This window comes from Centropristis striata, chromosome 1 (assembly GCF_030273125.1).
Source record: "Centropristis striata isolate RG_2023a ecotype Rhode Island chromosome 1, C.striata_1.0, whole genome shotgun sequence".
NCBI lineage: Eukaryota > Metazoa > Chordata > Actinopteri > Perciformes > Serranidae > Centropristis > Centropristis striata.
In genome coordinates this window covers 9,989,943-10,010,496 of record NC_081517.1, presented here as the reverse complement: position 1 = coordinate 10,010,496, position 20,554 = coordinate 9,989,943, and the positions used below count along the sequence as shown (strand labels likewise).

General features: G+C 38.0%; 1 protein-coding gene across 1 annotated transcript in view; it reads right to left on the bottom strand.

Moving 5' to 3' along the window:
- Positions 1–20,554, bottom strand: part of sorcs3a (sortilin related VPS10 domain containing receptor 3a) — a 278,556-nt gene that overhangs the window by 18,809 nt on the left and 239,193 nt on the right. The window contains exons 19-22 of the mRNA XM_059329950.1: positions 16,060–16,246; positions 12,065–12,198; positions 9,582–9,705; positions 8,998–9,110 (exon numbers count right to left, since the gene is read on the bottom strand). Coding sequence (XP_059185933.1) covers positions 8,998–9,110; positions 9,582–9,705; positions 12,065–12,198; positions 16,060–16,246 — 558 coding nt within the window. The remainder of the gene's footprint in view (positions 1–8,997; positions 9,111–9,581; positions 9,706–12,064; positions 12,199–16,059; positions 16,247–20,554) is intronic.

Below are 20,554 nucleotides of genomic sequence, written 5' to 3'. Positions count from 1 at the left end.
AACCAATAGAGATAAAATAGTTTTTCCATTATGACCTGGCCAATAAGGTGGCAAAGTTACATCAAGTTACAGAGACAAAATAATAAAAAAAAATAAAACAGAATAGAAATTAAATCACCAACATCATGAGGGTTCCGTCTTTGGGGACCACCAGTGCTTGTATAAAATTTCATGGCAATCCCACATAGTTGTTAAGATATTTCAGCGATGGACCAACTGTCCTTCAGGCTGGCTGACAGTGGCACCTCAAAACCATTATGATTCATGAGAACCATGAATGTATGTATGGAATTTGATTTGTGCCAATCAACCAAGGTTGTCTGTTAACTTATTCAGTTTCACTGGATGACTGGAAATGTAACTTGCTGTGTGTGCTATGAGAGAGATGAGAGCAAGTCAATAGAGTTTGAGGCCTTGAAAATAATGTTGTTGAGGTATTTCCCTCTAAAGAAATCTCAAACATAAACCTCAAGAAAAGTCAGGGATCATCAGAGCCAGTAAGATTCATTCTCCATGACTGTCCGTACGAAATTCTATGATAATTATTTGAATAATTACGAGATATTGTGTAAGTAGTAGGCCAATTGACAGCAACAGTCAGTCCTCGAGCCATGCTGCTTTCATTACTACAAATATGTTTTATACATTGTAAGCTAATGTGTTGCTCCTACCCATAGACTGTATAAAAATAATGGACATTCACTTTTGTCCATCTCTTCTGTGTACGCGCAGAATGGATCAGGAGGACACTTAGTTTTCAGCTAACTATTGCTAGTATGGTTATTAAGGGCCATCCATTATCACCATATATTACCATATGACTCCTAGGAGTGTCCTTTAAACCAACTGAACATTGAATAAAACATTGATTTATTAAATGAAAACATACAGTGTGCCATGGTAGCAACCTGTGAGTCACGAAGTAGCACCGCCCTAAAGCATACCCTGTTTTAGCATCTATCATCTCTCATTTTGCATTGAAATTAATGGACATAAATGCTTTTGCAGCCAAACTTAGCACCCCCTGCTGGAATTTTCGGTAGAATGCAGGCTTAAGGCACTTCCTGGTTTGCCTCCCTGCTCAGACCCGGAGGTTGCCGTCTGGTACCACTACATCAGATCTCCACTCGCTTACATAAATACTCGCACTAATTTTTGGCTAAGTACCTATACAATCATAATATTAATTGAAATCCAGATTGTTTCAATTATTGTGAGGAGGATCTCTTAAAGCCTATATGCATTCTAGTCCTTTGAGAGCAAGTTAATTATCAATATTAAAATTGTTTAACAGACTGAAGAGATGAAAATATCACATTACTGTGCATGATTTAATATGCATCAGTTGGATGAGAAAGTATTTTGGTGCCGTTGGGGAAGCAATAAGGAGATGATAGCTTGATAGCTTGCATTAACCTTGAAGGAAGCTATGGGGGAGTATGAACATTGTAAAGTACATGTGTTTATAACGTTAAGGGAATGTGAGAGGGAGGTGGCACACAGTGGAATGAAATAACATCCATTACTGAATGTGCATGAAGACCAGTAGAGACAGAAGCACTGAAATGAGCCTAGGTGAAGAGTGCAAAGTCATGACTTGAGAGATTCAGCATCAGGGTTACATGACACAGCACCTCAGTTAAATGGACCTTGACTTTAATTGTAAGTTGTCCCCTCTCTCTCATCTCCTATTTTATTGTTAGGGAGTTGTTTACTATGTTGAAAAGCTATCGGTTGTGGACTGGCCTCTGTCTCAAGCAAGAGTTCTCAACCATAACAAAATAGAGGAAAAATTACCCTTCCTGTCACCACTTGGACAATATGTTTGTCTGGAAATGAACTTTGTGTCAGCACTAGTCTCATAAACAGATCTACAGTCCTTTCACATGGGCAGTGGCCAATATCAAAATCTAGCCGATAATGTGAAAAGATGAAAACAAACAAAAGTGACACATCAGCCACTATCCACAAGTGTAATAAAATAAAAAGCACATATTGGAGCTGTCACCATTTTCACCCCGTTTCATTTCATACTTACTTGCAAAGGAGACTGTAACATGGTTATGTATTGAAATCATAGATGTATGATCACTGGTGGAGCCCTCTAATTAATTATTACCTAAACATGATGGAAATGTTTAATGTGTTTTTATTAACTAAACTGATTAAATAATAGAAATATTAAACAAATTAATAAACAGGGTTATTGATGAATTGTAACCATATGGCAATAATGTGAAAACATGAAAAGTCCTCTAAAATCATTAAATGCCATTATTGTCATTTAGTGTTCATCAACATGGTTCAATCAAATTTATATTACATAAGCCATTCTGACAATTATACTTGGTTCTCCACGTCTAAGCAGGAGGCCCCTTGACTAGTCTTGCTGACTTGATTTTCATTGACAACATTTTATAATCCAGATACAGTTAATTCATGTTAGAAATGAAAATAATATGAATATGTATATGTATTTATATATTCATTCATTCATTCATTCATTATCCTTAACCACTTATATGCACTCGGGTCAGCTGGAGCCGATCCCAGGTAATGTTGGATGAGATATATATATATATATATATATATATATATATATATATATATATATATATATATATTCTTCATGGAGCATTTGCTTTATTTTTTGACCCTGCACTTATTTGGACTGCACTTATATAGCAGCACTTGTCCTTCTCCACCAATGGACAAGCTATGTGTTTAGGTCATATGTTTGTTTTCCATAATTTTGAGTAAATCTATAAATTCTAATTTTGTATTCCCATACATTAATGTGTCTCAGAGCAAACTATGGTATGACAACTTGATATATAGCTACAGGAAAGACAGCAGTCTGTGCTGTGAACAGTCAAGCAGTCAAGTGTAGGTGTTAACTATGATGTAATGGAGAAGAAAAGTAGGTGAACCAGACAGCTGGTCTTAAAAAAGGAACTTCAAATGACTCACAATATGCTGTGTTTAGGGTTGATATTTTCAGGCTAATACTGCAGGGTTAATAAAGGAAAGATATCATATTTTCTTTCGATCCAGAGCCAGATTAACTTGCTGGAGGGCCTCGGGGCAAAAAACAACCTGCAGGCCACTACTGATGCCTCGTTTTCCCCTCTCTATTCATTTTATACAGCATGAGTAAACTATTTAATGATCATTTGTTTTTGAAGTAAATTAAAGTTCAAAATGTTTCAGGTCTTTCTAAAAACAATAGTCAGATGCCCATTTAAACAACAGGCTTTTCTCGCTGTCATCATATTCCTTCTTTTTTATACTGGCCCGGAGGAGATCTGTTCTCAAATCAATTTCTATATAAGTGATGTGCTCGTTCTGTAGAAAAATATAGTTCAATGTCTGTCTGAATCTTTTTGTTTTACTGTCCCTCACTGCACCTCAGCAAGGAAAATGCTGCCCTGGGGAACATAAAAGGGCACATTTGCACGGAAAAAAAACCTGTTATATAAGTAAGTAAAACTTTATTTATACTGCACTTTTCTCAACAAAAGTTATACAGTGCTTTACATTAACAATATAGATTAAAATCAAATTACAATGGAAATAATAACATGAGATATTTGATTACTTGATTTGTCCAACTCAGACTTGAATATTAAGTTCAGATAAACACTTTTGCAGAGAAGGATTGCACTATTGGCCATCTCTTAATGCCCGGTATGAACAGAGACGTAATAATCATCAACTATCCTGACTACTGCAGCTTTAATTCACACCAGAAGTGAGCCCATTGTTAGTAAGATTCATAAAAATGACTATTCAGTTCATAAGTCTCACGTCCTTTATAATTATCTCCTCAACTGTAGTAGATTTCTAATTTAATCATATGTTGCAACCAATATTACAAACTTATCAAATTGGGTTCCAGGACACAAAAAGGTTGAGAACCACTGCTTTAGTCATGTATACACTGAAGAAGTCATTAGTCATGTTTCCATCAACAAATTTTGATTTACATTTTAAGGATTTGCATGAGAAAAGTTTGTTCGAAACACCCAAATTCGTGAAAATGCACATAAAAGTTTTTTAAGCTCGCTTGAGGTGTTTTTTTTTTTCTTTTTCTGATCTTTTTTTCACTTTTTGCAAATAAGTACAGACGTAGCGAACATTTAACTCATGACTCATCAGCTGTTTCTGCTCTGATGACCAATATGACATGAAAAAACAATAATAGGTTGATCAATTGAATCTAATACGTGAAGACATATTTTCTCTCGTGGGTAGCCAAAGATTAGAAACCTTTTTTTTTCCTCTCTCTTGCTCAATCTCTTCTTCTACTACTGTTTTTCTCTCTTGCATAATCTCTTCTATACTTCTACTGTTTATTGATTGATTAACCTACTGCAACACATTATACTGCCATCTTCTGATCAAAGTACGTTTATGCAGCTTTGTTCATTTGATCCAAACCAGTTGATGGAAACATCGCTAATTCGCATTTTTTTTCAAAATTTTGCTTCAAAATTAGATTTGTCTCCAATTGAAACACGGCTACTATTTGCTATAACCATTCACTCTCTCCAAGCTGTTCATCAAGAGATCTCTCAGAGCATGATTTTAATGTCAGAGATGGGAGTCGTACCCAGTCCAGTGGTGGACATTGTTTTATGCTCCTGTAAACTGTGGTAAATCTGTATTGACTGAAAAATTGCCCTCTTAATCTGTGTCAGGAAGAGGTCTCTTCATGGCCAAAATGGAGAAATTACAGCAATAACTCTTTAACTTGATTTATGAGTACAAATAGGTATATAAAATGTTTTGATACATTTGATAATAAATGTATAAATGTAGAGGTCGACCAAAACAATACGTGCATGCATTCGCCGATCAATTAGCCCATTTCACTGAGCCAACACCAGGCAAGGCTGGGTGCAACCAGAGCCGGCCCAAGGCATAAGCGAACTAAGCGACTGCTTAGTGGCCACGAGCGGGCCCCCAAGAGCAATTAACGAAAAATATGTACATATTTTGTTTAATATTTTGCATGCATGAGTGACATATATATGATCAAAGATATATTATTGTACAAAAATACAATTTTATGTCAACAACGCCAAGATAAAAGGAATGTTTTCACGTTTTTCAAAAATAATAAACCAGATGACACTTTTACAGTAAAAATAATGCTTTACCATTTGGATTGTTGTGTAAATCAACCCCAAGTCACTCTATAGTTGAATGTGATACATTTTTAGATTAAAAAACACATGTGACACCCTGGACATCATTCATTCATTGGTATCATTTGTATCATTATTGTATTGGTATTATTTATGTAATTAACTGGGACACCCCCTTAAATTTGTGAAGACATATCAGGCTGACAATAGCATAATGTAAACAACACTGCTAGAGCCGCAATGAGTTTGTAGTAGGTGTGTGAATGATCAACAATCAATATTATTGGCAGAAATAGAGGACCCCGAAATTGAATTTTGCTTAGGGCCCCATGGAGGCTTGGGCCGGCTCTGGGTGCAACATCTGCCATTCGCTGGTGAGAATGGCTGCTGATACCAAAAAAAAGAAAAACACATCAAATATGTGAACTCATCTGAGGCGCCACCACCTTAAGGCCTATAACAACATACACATTGTTTGCTATCCAACTGTTAATATCTTTTGTTTGTTTTGTTCATCAATGTTTGTTTTTTTGTTTGAATTGAGACTTGGAGATGGAAATGGAAATGGAGGAGAAAAGGCAATATCGGCTTCAATTTATGACCACAAATAAGTGTATAAAATATGTTTGATACATTTGATAATAAATGATTTAAAGTAGATTTTAAGTGAAGTTCCTCTAGAAGAGGGTAATAGCATTTCAGTTCATGTTGAGCTTTGTGGTAATTTCCGAATTGCAAATGTTTGGTAGTACTGCCTGAATTGCTTTATGCAGCACCAAACTCCCACACAGTGAACCCAATGAAAGGCAGTAATCAACCTTCATTTTAGCCTGCTGTGAAGTGGAACATACTGGAAAGCTAACAGGTCCCAATCAAATTCACTTATCCAATAAAGTAGAAGCAATGTGGAAATTACAAAGCCCTAACCTTAACTCTTATATATATCGTGGCTCCAGTGCAGTCAGTGTCTACAATAAGAGTCCAATTCAAAAATACATTTTAGGCCCATGTTCATGCTTTCATCCATATTCTAACAGAGTTTAACTGTGACTTGGTACATTCAAGTGTTAATGCCAATCGCTGTGATAAGTGAAGTACAAAAGCCTTTTCACAGCCTTAGAATGCATCAATAACCCTGATGATTGATATAAGAGTGAAATTCATACCCACAGTCACACGAGTTTGAACATAAACAGAACCAGTGTGTCAACAGAGTTGCTAACATCGATTTAGCCTAAATAATTTAGCAGTACTTCTGATCTTGATGGAGTAACGTATTTCTGATAAAAAAAACGTAAAAAAAAACTTGACATAACAGTCCAGGAAAAGGCAAATCAATAGTCTCAACGGCACGGACCGGAGTCTGGGTTGTCCAGGTTATTCATGAGATCCCTTTTAAATATTCCTACAAAAGCGCCCACCTGCAGCTCTAATGCTTAATCTGTTGGTAAGATGGCCAAGAGCACAGCACAACCAAATGCAGTCCGCTATTCATGAGCTGTGAATGGGGAGATGAGTAGCACTTAACAATGATGGGTAAGCTTCCCACACACACTGAGAGCACTTGCACTCCTCCTACGTTCAAGTACACGCACACACAGACACACACAGACACACACACATTAGAGAGGGCATCAGATATCTTCAGTCATAGATCTCTACGAAGCCCATATGCTTCGAGGCCCACGACATTGGAGTTCTTTTCTGGGTTTTGATTCGGAAACGTCCACTCAGCCTTAGCAAAAAGCAGCGATGTTGGTAACCACAGTAAACTGTTAATGCTAGCACTAGCTGAGTCACTGTTAGCTATGCTAAGTTTGGAAATCATGGTACAGAATATAAATAAATTAATTATTAAATATCCAAGAACATGATTGTGTCTGCTGAACACCGGCCAACGTTTTATTAGTTATATGATTAGGGGAAAAGGTAAATGATGTCACTCAGATCAAACCTACACTCAGGAATGATTAGCCTCATCACTGCAAAAAAGCCAACTTGTATTTTTTGGCCTAAATCATTGATTTAAGTTGGTAAAACTTGGAAATATAAATTATTGACATTTAGGGCAATAATGTAAGTTAGCACAACAAAGGAAGCCAGTTGTCTGCTCAAAAACAAGCTTGTGAGTTGTTGTTGTTACAACAAGGGACAGTAGTTCTGCTAACTCTTATTTCTTTGTTGTGAAATGCAGGAAAGCGGTGAAATTCATTAGCGAAAGCTAGCGGCTAACTGATGCTAGCTGCGCTGCTTGTTACAGCTACAAGAGTAGCCATTAGCGTATCAATGCTAACTCAAAATTGTGTTCGCAACATTAGCTGACAATTCATAGCGGTGTTACAATCGTGCCAATTCAGCACATTGCAGAAGTTAGCAGGAGTAAGGATTAAAAGTTATTACAATGTAAAATCATAGTACAATTTACAGTTGAGTTGACAAAAATCGGAATTCAGAGTTGAGCAAACTCAAAAACAAAACTTAAAATATTTAGTTTAATTGTCCAACTTAAAATTGTATCGAAGTTTGTTGCCTTGAAATTTTGAGTTCACCCAACTTTTCTTTTTTTGCAGTGATGTGGGACTGAATGGAAATTACAAATGATGTAAAAGTGTTTTCTTGCTGACAGACTCTCATACTCTCTACTGTTTTTTTTTTTTTTTACTTTAATAGTATCCGTAATAAATCTGAATGGGGGAAGTTACAGATCATGAAAGGAAAAAAAGCTTCTAAAACGATTTTTCTTTACATTATTATAAATGTAGAAAGATGCTCTTTTTGTTGTTCAGACCCACAATAAAACAGATTTTAACTACATGGCAAATAAGAAGATAAATAAAATATAAAACTTGTGGGTGACACACTATAAAATATCTACAACAAATATTAACAGATATTAGAATCAAATAAAATTGTATCGTTCGGACACTGTATTGAATCGGTCTGTAATAAAAGTGTATCTTTTTTTAATCGTATCGTAACCTGTGTATCTAGATGCAGATGGAAACGAGAGAGATATGCAACCTAAGTACACACTAAAACAGATATTGATTTTTTTTTTCAAGTAGTCCTTTTTTTAAGTGGTTAAAAGTGGCCCCATCCACAGCAATTGTTTGCTTTCTTTAAAGCCACCAGACTCCTTTGATAAAAAACATTCAGTCACAGTAATTTTATCTCGCAGAGCACAAGAGTTGTTAATCCATAGAGGCCGTGATCTGTTAGTTTGTTTGTGTGATTGTGTGGCTCTCTGCCTTAGATTAGAACTAAAGTGACATCCGTGACAGTGCATTGCTTAGAAAGAAAGTACTGACAGCCATCTGTACTACACACTGGCTATGGATAAGGATATCTGTGTAGCAACATCATCATCCACAAACTTACATCAGGGGCTTGGGAAAATAGCATTTTGATGTTAAAACATAAGTTCTTTAACCAAAATGTGAATGGCTACATTAGAATACATTCGGAACACTTCTGCCAAGCTACAGAATGACATAAAAAACCTCCAAATAAGATCCAAAATAATGGATCCACCCTTTCAAGTTCTGAGATTATTTGTGACTTTTAAAATGAAAAAGTATTGGCGCTCATGAGGCCATCTAGGCTGAGAAGAAAAGCAGAGGCATCTTTGCACTGTCTGATGATGAATCACAGGGTGGCCTAAGGGCGTTCTCTTGCCGCACCAATGAGTACTGGGCAGCAAAGGTAATAGGGGTATAGGAAATAATTGAGAAATAGCAGGGTGAGAAAGACAACAGGGGATAAAAAGACAGAAATGAAAGGAGCTGAAGACAGACCAACGGATGGACAGAACAGAGAGGGAAGGACAGAGAAAATGGAAATCACTCACTTGGAGCAGAGCCTTCTTAATTACTCTCCCCACATCCTGTCTCCACTCGGGTATGTCGGGGTTGAACTCGTCCAGATTAGGGGAGAAAGATAAAAGTAGCGATTTGAAGAATTCTGTCGAGGAGAGTCGGGGGAGAATCAGCCATTAATTCACTCAGATCCGGGAGCATTATTCTCAGGGAGCTGTGCCAACTGTCATTTTGCTCAAGTTGAGTTTCAGGTAGTTAACACTTGATGAAAAGAAGAGGGTTTCTCATATCCCTTGCACTTCCCTTTGGCTAAATGTACCAGATGCACTTCTAGATAATTAGAAAATGTCACAGCTTTATGCCAGCCCATCCACTGGTAATAAATCATTGCATTTTACAGATACTTGCTGCTGGATTACTTCATTTCAAATGAAGACATATTCTTTAGAGGTTCCAACGGTAATGTGATATATTTTAGTCAAGTAGGAGCACTTTTATTTAAAAAATATTTTACACACTGCATAGTCAGAATATGAGAGGATCTGACTAAAATGATAAAAACATGCCAGCAGTCCAGACTTGTTAGCTCCAGGGCACATGAAGAAAACATACTGACCTTTGACTGCTATGGTCTTGGTATCTTGTAGTATGGAGTTGGCTGCAGCCACTTGTACTGTGATGGTGTGCATTCCATCATTGTGGAAGGTGTGTGAGATACTGCCATCCAATGTTATCACAGGCTGCAAAAAGTACAAAATAATGTCACACATTTTTTGGTATCATGGCTGAATCAGGCTGGTGTCCTAGGTTGACTCTGGTTTCCATCCATAAGTTGTGTAACTTTTAGACAATCAAAAACTTGTTTGAGGGCAATATGATGTTTTAATTAAAGTAGGGTGGGTCAAGGTCAACCTTAGATTTAGACTTCAAATAGTTAGGTTTACTCCTAAAGGCTAATAGCCTGGCTAACACCAGACGATATTACAAATGAGATATAGTCCGGAGACCACCTATTCATTTTTCTGTAGAGGAGGCGTGATTTACGATCGCCCAGAGCCGCTTATTGGGCGCTACAAATGTCTATCATAAGCATCTGTACGTAGCTCTTAGCCAATCATATCAACGTCCGGGGTCTCGCTAAACCCCATTAGCTTAGCCACTGACGAGGCTAGTTGGTAAATTAGGCTTTTGCCAAATCCTGTTGGAAGCAAGGCTAAAACATTCTTTCTGGTGGTGATAAAGGACAGTAAAGCTAAACTTTGTCCTTCTTTTAAAATAAACTTTGGCTCTAAACTATGTAGAACACTGTCTACAGCTAGAGAAGAGAGCTTCGCGTCTGCTGCAGCCATGTTGGATCCGTAAGCAAACTACAAGCTTCCTTCTGTCGAATAGTATGTGTCATCGTCTTGCCGTCCCTCCTCATTCTGTGATTGGATACCAAAAGCAGGGCTAAGAATCGGCCATGGACACCATGCCGCCTTGCAGCTTGAAATTAAATAGAGAGCGCAAGGCAGCATGGGTATACTCAGGCTAAAAGGCTAACATATACTCCGCAAGAACACAGAAATTTGTTTGTTTTCTTAAGGTGGCAAGAAGAAGAACAAAGTTAGTTCTGGCCAGGACATTTCATACTTCACGAGAAACTCAAGTGCAGAACTCCTGGGAATCCTGATAGGGCTCTCCCACTGCAGCACACATCAAATTCAAATTCAAATTTCTGACCAATCAGAATATGTATTAGTCTTAAGTATTTGGGGATGAAAGAGTTTTTGAAAATCCTGCACACAGGATATCTGTAGGGGTGGCAATGTCACTCTGTCAGTCCATCACTTTCCAGACGGGGATATCTCAATTAATTAATTGGGTTGCCAGAAAAATTCTGTACAGAGATTTGTTGCCCCTAGAGAATGAAGCCTACTGATTTTGGTGGTCCCCTGATTTTTTCTTCAGCATCACAATGTTGACATTTGTGGTTTCTAAATGTCGTAACTATGAGAGGGATGGCCATGAAATTCAGTACAGACATTCATGCCCCCCTCAGGATGAATAGTAGTGATAAAGCCTTATGAACCATGAGCTGTATTCGTTCACCCCATTCGATGGCACTCTTGTTTTAAGGAAAAACAGCTCAAGGAATGGCAATTGCCATAAAGCTTTACAGCTGAATGCAATTTGCCTCCTTTAGACGCATGATTGCAATTATCCAAGTGGCAAAGTATAAAAGCGCTAGAGGCTGAACTGTCGTTTGTGGGGGTGAAGCCCCGGATAACTCCCAAAGGAGATGCATACTGCATTTCACTCTTTGCGGGTGTTTTGAGAATAAGACTGTTAGTTTTTACTTTGTTTCTGTGCACTTTTAGTGGAAAATTTGTGAAATCCTTATGTGAATTCAGCTCTGTTCAATCCTTTGTTGATGTGTCCAATAACACATTTTTAGCAAAACTAATGCTATTTCCATTATCCTTGAACTCGGATGAGGGTTTAATGCTATTTAGCGAATGATGGCATGCTAAAATGCTAAATTAAGGTGGTGCATTTAAGAATGATAGCATTGTTGTTTTGGACATGTGGTGGTGCAGTCAAGACGTGCTCCAACTGTAACCATGGCAACCACAGAAACCACAATATCATAGACTGTATAGAATATGGGCGTAGTCACCCCCTCAGGTAAAATGTTGCCATGTTAGCAATGCCCAACTCTGCCCGGCTTTTCAAAAAATGGCTTAAAGGGTGGATCATCAGTCATCTGTGGTTGTCATGAATGGGAATTAACTATAGACCAATGCTGGGTTTTTTGTACCAGGCTGTGAACATGTTTATTTCTCTTGTGAAACTGATTTTCAGGACTGTTTTGGGAGTCCGTGGGGGTGGAGTCGCAGGAGGAACTGCAGGTTTTGGCACTTCCTCATTGGCTTACATTTTCATAAATACAACGTTTAGGATACTGCAGTGATACTTCAGAGCACCTTAGTCTTGATAAACAGGTTGCTAGAACAAAAGTTTATACATTTTGACCCCCACAAAGCCAACATACAGTAGCATGAATGAGGAAATAGAGACTGAAATGTGTATCAATGAGCCATGTCCTAAGATAATTACCTCAGTGTTGTTGCCTAGCCACCAGAAGTAAGTAACAGTACGAGAGTGGGTGGGTAAGACCACTGCTGTGATGTTCACCTCCTTGTTCTTTATGACCACGAAGGGAGCGAGAAGCTGGACATGCTCCACTGGACCTAAAAAAGAAACACCACAGAGGACATGATATTATGCATGGCTAGTTCTAATGAGGCACACTTGAGAGTGTGCTTCTCATTCAAAAGAGCCAATTGGCAAAATCACAAATCCCAAATAGATGGGGTGTAACGCTTGTTTCAGGGAGAGAAATACTCCAAACACCATCACTTTAATATGACAGTTTAGTGTGCTCAGGCTTTCCTCCCACAGTCCAAAGACTTGACAAAACCTCAGGTGAAATGATAAATAGCCTTAAGTAGTGAATGTGAGTGTGTTGTGAGTGTTTTTTTGTGTGTCGTAGCTCTGTGATAAAGCTCAAATGTGATTCCTTGGGTCGTGCCAAGTGCATTCTGGGATAGGATAAACCCAGTATACCATGAACAGAATAAAATAATGGTAAATAGATTGCAATTGGCCTTACATTCACCCCATTCTTATACACACATCAGGAGCAGCTTGGTTCATTCTGTTGCCCAAGGACACGTCAACATGTGGACAGGAAAACTATTTTGCTACATAATGAAAAAGTAAATAACTAAACAGTTAACTGCTATTTAATTTAAATTAATTTACTAAACTTGACATTGCTTTTGTGTGTGTGTGTGTGTGCAAAAGCAAGAGAATACTTGAGACTTGAGAATACAGGAACCTGAGAATATATATTAAAACATGAGAATATATATTAACAGTAATATATAGTAATAATATAAAAAGTAATATATATTCTCAAGTTTCAATATATTTATATATATATACTATAATGAAAGTTTGAGAATCTGGATTAAAAACCTTTCTATATATATATATATATATATATATATATATATATATATATATATATATAAATATATATATATAAATATATATATATATATAAATATATATATATATATATATATAAATATATATATATATATATATATATATATATATATATATATTAGTTATTATTATTATTATCATTATTATTTTTAATTACATTTATTTTTCCGTGACATTTAAAATTGTAAACTGTTTTCCTTTCATGTAATCTGTAAATGCTTTTCAGTTCGTCGTGTCCTGGGAAATGGATGTACTGTGTCTATATTTGCTGCCTTGTCACTCCCCACAAGGAACCATCAAGCTCATCCCAGCAGGAGGGGCTGTGTAGGTCTGACTATTGTTCTCATGTGATATTACTTGAGGTTTGGTCTGAAGAGTACAAGTTTGAGAAAAAACAAAGAAATCTAAAGTACGAGACCTCTGTAGCCAGTAACATTAGCCATAACCATACACTGTAGTAAAAAGGTGGACAGAGCCACTGTGACATCACCCGTTGGTTTGTGGACTACAGTTCCGAAGCTTTGATGTTTGCATATTTGGATTAAAGGTTGAAGCTAATGCTAGTTCTAGCAAGCTAGCTTGGTTCGCATGCATCTACAACTCAAAGATGACTCTTTAGAGTGTCTTTCTATATAGCCAAGACATTTTAGGTGAAAAAAAATATTTTGATAAAGATGATTAAATTTGAATTTTGAAATTTTGAAAATTTGATAAGCTAAAGACAGTGTTGTAGAATAAGGACCCAAGATAGCAAACCCTTCTTTATTCTCTATTTAAATCTAAACGGGACCATAATTGAAAAATTACCATTATTCTCTATAGAAGAAAGAGGCCATTTATTAATTTAAGAAATGTTAATGTTAATGTTAACAGGCAATACATTTCTTTTGAAACTCATTATGTAAATGTCATTTTTTGGAGACATCGCAGTCATTCCTGTTTATCCAGATTTTAAAAAAATCCAAATTATTTGTTTTAAAAACCTACCGAACAGCAAAGTCATCCCCTAGAACTGACGATGAAAAAGTTGAATTGAGTAATTTAAATTGACAGGTGATCAAATGTTTTTCTGACATAATGTGGTGACAGCAACCAAAAGAGTCCCATTCTAACACTCAAAATATGTAGATGGCGTCATGTTTTTCTGACATACCTTCTGGATAATGCTGCAAACCTCCCACTACGAATGTAATAGGACCTGACAGGGGTCTAGGTTGCTTTACACTAATCTCAGGGATGAAGTTCCCGCCGCGGACAGATGTAATACACTACTTTCGTGGAAATACTCCAACGAAAGGTTTGTGTAGTGCTGTGGTCTGGGGTGTTCGTCTCGCCAAGGCTTCTGTTAGCTCTCATCCTCTTTAACCAGAACTAATCTTTATCCCCACTTTGAGATGCTGTGTGTGTGTGTGTGTGGGTGTGTATGTGTGTGTGGGAGAGCAGGAGAGACAGTAATTTGGTATTAAATATGTTCAGCCAAGAAATCATTGTAGTAGTTTCTGGCTTCTCCCACAGCCAATAAAATTATTGCCATCAGAAAGGTATAAATACAGAACACAATGGCTGACACATGAGGATGGCGAGAGGTTAAATTGTCATGGATTGAACAAATCGCTGAAAGAGCATCTAACAAGACAAAGAGACGATTCAACGCATACTGAAATGAGCTTGTATAATTCCCCTGGAAACCTAAAATGATACACTATTTTATTGCTGTCTGAGCTGGGAAGCATGACGACCCTGTAATTTGTTATGTGTGCTACTGTGTAAAATCTGCTCCACTTTAAAATCAGCCATTGTTCTGCTGTTGTATCCTCAGATAACTGACAATTAGTTGCAGTGGCCTTACAGGCCCACTTTACACTCTCTGCCCACAGTGGAACCTTGCATAAGCAAGTTTGTTATGACCTTTCTCCAAAAAGTTGTTTTGTGTTTATCACAGCTGCTATATTACATAATTCTGTGTATAGGTCATTGCAGATCACTTCAGATGAGTTTAACATGGATCAACAGTGTGGCTGTCAGTCAGGGGAACATATTTTAGCACCTGGAGCTAGGCAATATAACATATGCATATGTATAACACATTGCTGCTTTAAGTTTAATTTTTTTCTCCTTTATAAACCACTGGTGGTTTGTTTTTAAATGAATGTTGTGGTTTGTTTTCTTCAAACTGCACAATGCACTTCAAACCCAGGGGTGAAACTAGTATAGCTCAATATAACTCAATATATAAATATCAATATAAAGCAGTATAATACTGCTCACAAAGGTTATTATGTCATAAATCATTTGTTCCCAAACTGGGGTCTGACCCCCCCTCAAAGGGGCGCCAAAGATCACAGTTGGGTGAAGCTTTGTCTGTTTGGAGGTTGTCAAAATTAGATTTTCACATATTCGTATACACATTATATTATTATCACAATAACAATCTTACTGGATTATGTATACAAATGTGTATCTACAAAACAATTTAAAGGGATTGTTGGGGTTTTGGGACATTAATAACCAGTAAAAAGAAGCTGGCTGCAGAAAGTGTCTGTTTTCTCAATTTTTTCTTTTTTTTTTTGCTTTTTTTATTTTTTATTTTTATTCATCTATTAATATTTAAACTTGTTTTTTTGTGTGTTGTTTTTTTTACTTGCTTGCATGTTCGAAATAAAGACAATCAATCAATCAATCAATCTCATTGTATTAAATGGCTTTTTCAAGAAACAATATAGTGTCAAGTGAAGTTGCTTTCTGATAAGCACAAGGACCATTTTTATGTGGTGGAGTGGGTGAGTTTGGAAAGTAACCTAATAACTTTGCATCCACTGTATTTCCGGCAAGTATTTCATACAACCTTATGTCCAAAATCCCAAACTATCCCTTTAAAGGGATTTTTTTGTTTTATTTCTTTGTCCATGAGCAAGCTACTTATGACTGAAACCTGCTCTCCGTCACTTTCATTCGGTCAGCTCACTCACTCACCCACTCACAGCATCACTGTATTATGAATGAAGAAACGTGTCTAAGAAATGTACAGCAGCACTTACATGTGACATGCAGATAGAGTGTGGTGGTGTCATAACCCAGAGTGTTCTCTGCCAGCGCTGTGACTCGGAATATTCCAGCAGACTTGTAGACGTGTTTGATCCCTTCCTCGGTCCAGCTCAGGTTCGAGTAGGACACGGCTGTGCCGTCACCGAAATCCAGCTGGATGTTGGTGCGTATGGTGTCACCCTGAAAAAAAGCACAGCAGGGCCTTGTTGAGTTACAGATAAACACTATCATCAGGTGGCTGTTTTTATACAGAGAGGAAAATAAGCAAAAGGCCATGAGAAAGGAGAGTGTTCAGTACATTGAGCTCACTAAGTGGTGTGATGAAGTTGAAGTGTAGCCAGAAATAAACATGTTTCACATGTGCCTGGAAGCTCTAAGTACATATACTTCTGTATGTTATTTCACAAGTCAAACAACAGAACCAGTCAGATATAATAACAGGCCGATGATTTCCCAGAACTGCGTCCAGTCTCTGGTAAGGCACACAGTTATTGTCTTTCTTAAACTCCTACACCAGTGTCCTGGGAGTTTGAGGCTTCTGTGCAGAATCTTAGCCGTTCCTAGGACTGTGCTCTTCTGGACTGAGATGTTGATCCTAGAATCTGTAGGAGTCACTCTCCCAGTTTGGGGGTTACAGCCCCCAGTGCTCCAATAAACACAGGGATCACTTCAGTTTTGACCTTCCACACAGTGGGGGTTCTACACAGGGGCCTACAGGGGCCACTGTCCCTGTAAAGAAGCCCTTGGCCCCTGCTGTGGCCCCTGTGTAAAATTAATAATAAAATGATCGTTGATTATAACGATGAACAATGGAACAATTATTTACCTATTTTTTGTTCAAACAATATCTCATTGTACACAAAAGGAACCCAGAATCTGTACAATGTATAATAGTTTAATTGTGCATTAAAAGCCTGTGTGTGTGTGTGTGTATATATATATATATATATATATATAAAATAAAGATCATTCTCACTGGACTGCACTATAAAAAAAGTAATTGTGCACAATAATTATAAATAAATAAAGGTTTTGAATGCTTAAATATCATCTTTGCCTTTAAATATGCCCCTCTGATTAAACACTGGCCCCTCCTTGGCCCCCACAGTAAAATTGGTCTAGAACCGCCACTGCTTCCACATCTCTTCCAGCTGTTCCTTCAACCCTTGGTACTTCTCAACCTATTCATGTTCCTTCTTCCTGATGTTGATCTTGCTGATGTTCGCCACATCTACTATTACTGCCCTCTTCTGCTGCTTGTCCGCCACCACTGTGTTCGGTTGATTAGCCAGAAACTGTTTATCAGTCTGAAATCTGAAGTCCCACAGGACCATAGCCCTGTTGTTCTCAGCCACCTTCAGCGCTATGTCCCATTGGGATTTGGATGCTTCTAATCCAAACTGGGTACAGATGTTCCTGTACACTATCACAAATACTTGATTGTACCTCTAGCAGCTAAAAAGCCATACTTCCCGTACTTACTATACTTATTTTTAGTACTCACGGTGTTCCGATTCTGATCACGGCGAAAAGAAGTGTACCTAAAGGACCCAGATGATAACGGTCAAAATGCTGAGTGTGGAACGATGTACACTATACGCACTCAACGGCCGCCATCTTGTCTACGTAGCGGAAGAGGCGGAGCCAGCCAGAGCCGCTCAGCTCAAAAAAAATGTTTGTAATGGCAGCCGAAACAACAGCGGAGCATTGTCTGTCAACATCAGGAGGAGCAGGTAACGTTGTTGACGCCGCCGGCACATTCTCCACATTTGCTGCGTTAATGGAGCCATATTGCCGGATTGTAGAAGTAAAGATTAAACAACACAAAGGATAATTTTTTCGCCGTTCAAATCGGGAAGTTTTTCGCAGGTGACGAGCCGCGGCGGCTGTCGCGAGCGTAATTTCCGGTAAGTGCACCACGGAGTATTAGATTTGGAACAACACTCACCTGCTGAAATCTGCGTACTTAGTAAGTGCGGATAGGGTACTGCGTTTAAGTGTACTCATGGAAGTATGGGTATTGGAACACAGCACTAGTCTTGCATAGTTTGACCTATCTCAGTAAGACCAATCAGAGCCTGACCTAACCCCACAGCACTGTGTCAATGCTGGAGGAAAGTCTAGACACACACATTATCATACTTGGAATAGGGGAAAAACATGTTTGCCATATCAGCTTCAAAGTGATGTCATCTAAGCATTGTGTTCAATTTCCTTGAAATTAAACTGAATAAATTTACCCAAACACTCAAAATGAATGAAACACTACAGGGAGCCATGACCTCAATTAACATGAATAAAGCAGAAAAAAATTTCAGGTTGTCTGCATAGACTAGTGGCTATTTAAGGAATAGTTACCAACCACCCACATTCAGCTAATAAAATGAAACTTCCACACTAAAATAATGGGAGGAAAATGTGACTCTGACTAGAACTATCGTAATTATCACAATTTATAACATGATGAAAAGCTAAAAAAAAAAAATGCTTTAAGCTGAACAAAACACCAAGGACAGAACATGAGAGGTGACAGTTCACTTTTAAATAAAATCCAAGTTGAAAATCCACAAATGAGAGCCATGTCCTTCACAATGTAACACTTGTAAGAGCTGATTGTACTTTTCTTCTCTATCCATATGTTTTTTTCTTCACCTAAATAAAAAAGGTGGCACCTATTGTTTTTTGAAAAGGTAGGTTCATCTTTGTCCAAGTTTATAAGGACAATACATAATTATAGTGCTTAGACATAATTACATAGTTTCTGTAGGTAATTACAGCTGTTCGTTCAATTAATCCCCTTCCACACTGAAAGTACTTATGTCTCTTGTGTAGAATTATTACTGCCGGTTTCTGATGAGTTTAGCAGAAAACTATTTGTTTCATAAAACAGGCATTGGTGCTGTTTGTTTTTCAGAAATTTAGCAAATACTAATTTGAAAAATAAACAGTTTGGTAAACATTCATAAATTAAAATGTGAAGAATCATGGAACTTTGTTCAAGGAGTCCTTGCAGACAGTTGGGTTGTTTTTATGTTAATCCATGAGTAAAATAATTATTTCTGTCAGCTTTGATTTCTAATGTTGTGCATTCTTGTCAGTCAGTGTGCTGTGTCCGTAACTGTCAGAATTATTTCATCACTAAACAGCATGTATGGTTAGATTAGGAGTGTGTATATGGATGTGTGTGTCATAAAGAGGTAGAGAGAGATCTTTTAATGCGTGTCAGTAAGAGTGTGCACATGTGCGTGTGTATATAGACACCCCACCCCACCATGTTTGACTTTGCATGGTGTGTGAGTCTTCAGCTGCCTGCACGCTTTCCTCTGGGAACCACATCTGGCACTATCTGAGGATCAGCACACAGCGTGTGTGTCGGTGGCTCCAGCTGCCACGGCGACCAAATCTGCACTCACCACCCCCCTTCAGGCCTGTGAAGGCAAACTCCCAGCCTCCCCTTGGCACATTGTAGCGCAATGCTATGGGGATCTTCATTTGTAACACCGTATTTGCATGCCGGCTCCGCCAAAACACACAATAAAACAAAACAAATAGACCTATTGTTCGTTGTCTCTTTCCCGCTCGTTTGCTCCTCCATCCCTCGCTACCTGAGTCCTTTTTTTGTTTGCTTCTGAGTGTGAAATCATTGGAGGTTTGGTTGAGGCTTCTGGGGAATATTTCATGTCACTCTGCCTGGAAAATGATATCTCTGATAAGTGGCTGGTGAGAATAGAGAACAGCTAAGAACAGGGCCTGACAGTGCAGGCATTGTTAGGAGCTGTAATGAGCTGGCACGCTAACAAGACTAAGGCTTGGTGGCGCCAATGTCACTCAGCTCTTCTTGGTGTGCGCTGTCCATTCTGTGTTCACGTTCGCTCTCTATATCAGCCACAATGGGATTCACTTATCTGCATGAGACTGATGCTGACCCGCTTTACTAAATGTCATTCTTTGTGTGCGTGTATCTCCCAGGGCTGAGCAGATCCAAACACATCATGGCTGCAGCCTTTAGGCTGGGACATGGGTGTCGCTTCGTAATGAAAGCGCTGTTGTAAGGGCTGACAGGGGTTTGGATACACAGGGCCAGCATTTGTTCAGGTGCATGTCAAACCTGAAACCACAATGTCAACGTGATGTGTGACGACAAAAGACATGCCAGCTGTGAATAATTCTGGAAAGTCACTTTGGTTATTTTCACAGCAGAAAGAGTCCAGACTGTCCAGGAAGAATGTATTTTTTCATTAGTTAAAAGAAAAATAATCAATTAAATAGGATACAAATTACTTTGCAGCCTTACATTAGATCAATTTGTTCACTTATTCATTTATATGTATTTTTTTACATTGACATTTAGTCAAATGTTGTATAACGTGAGAGATGTCACTGGTACACCAATATGCAATATCACATAACCCCTCAGAGACTTTTGGCCTCTTTTTGTTATTGTTTTGACATTGTTTAACTTAATATTAAATTTGATTTTCCTAACTG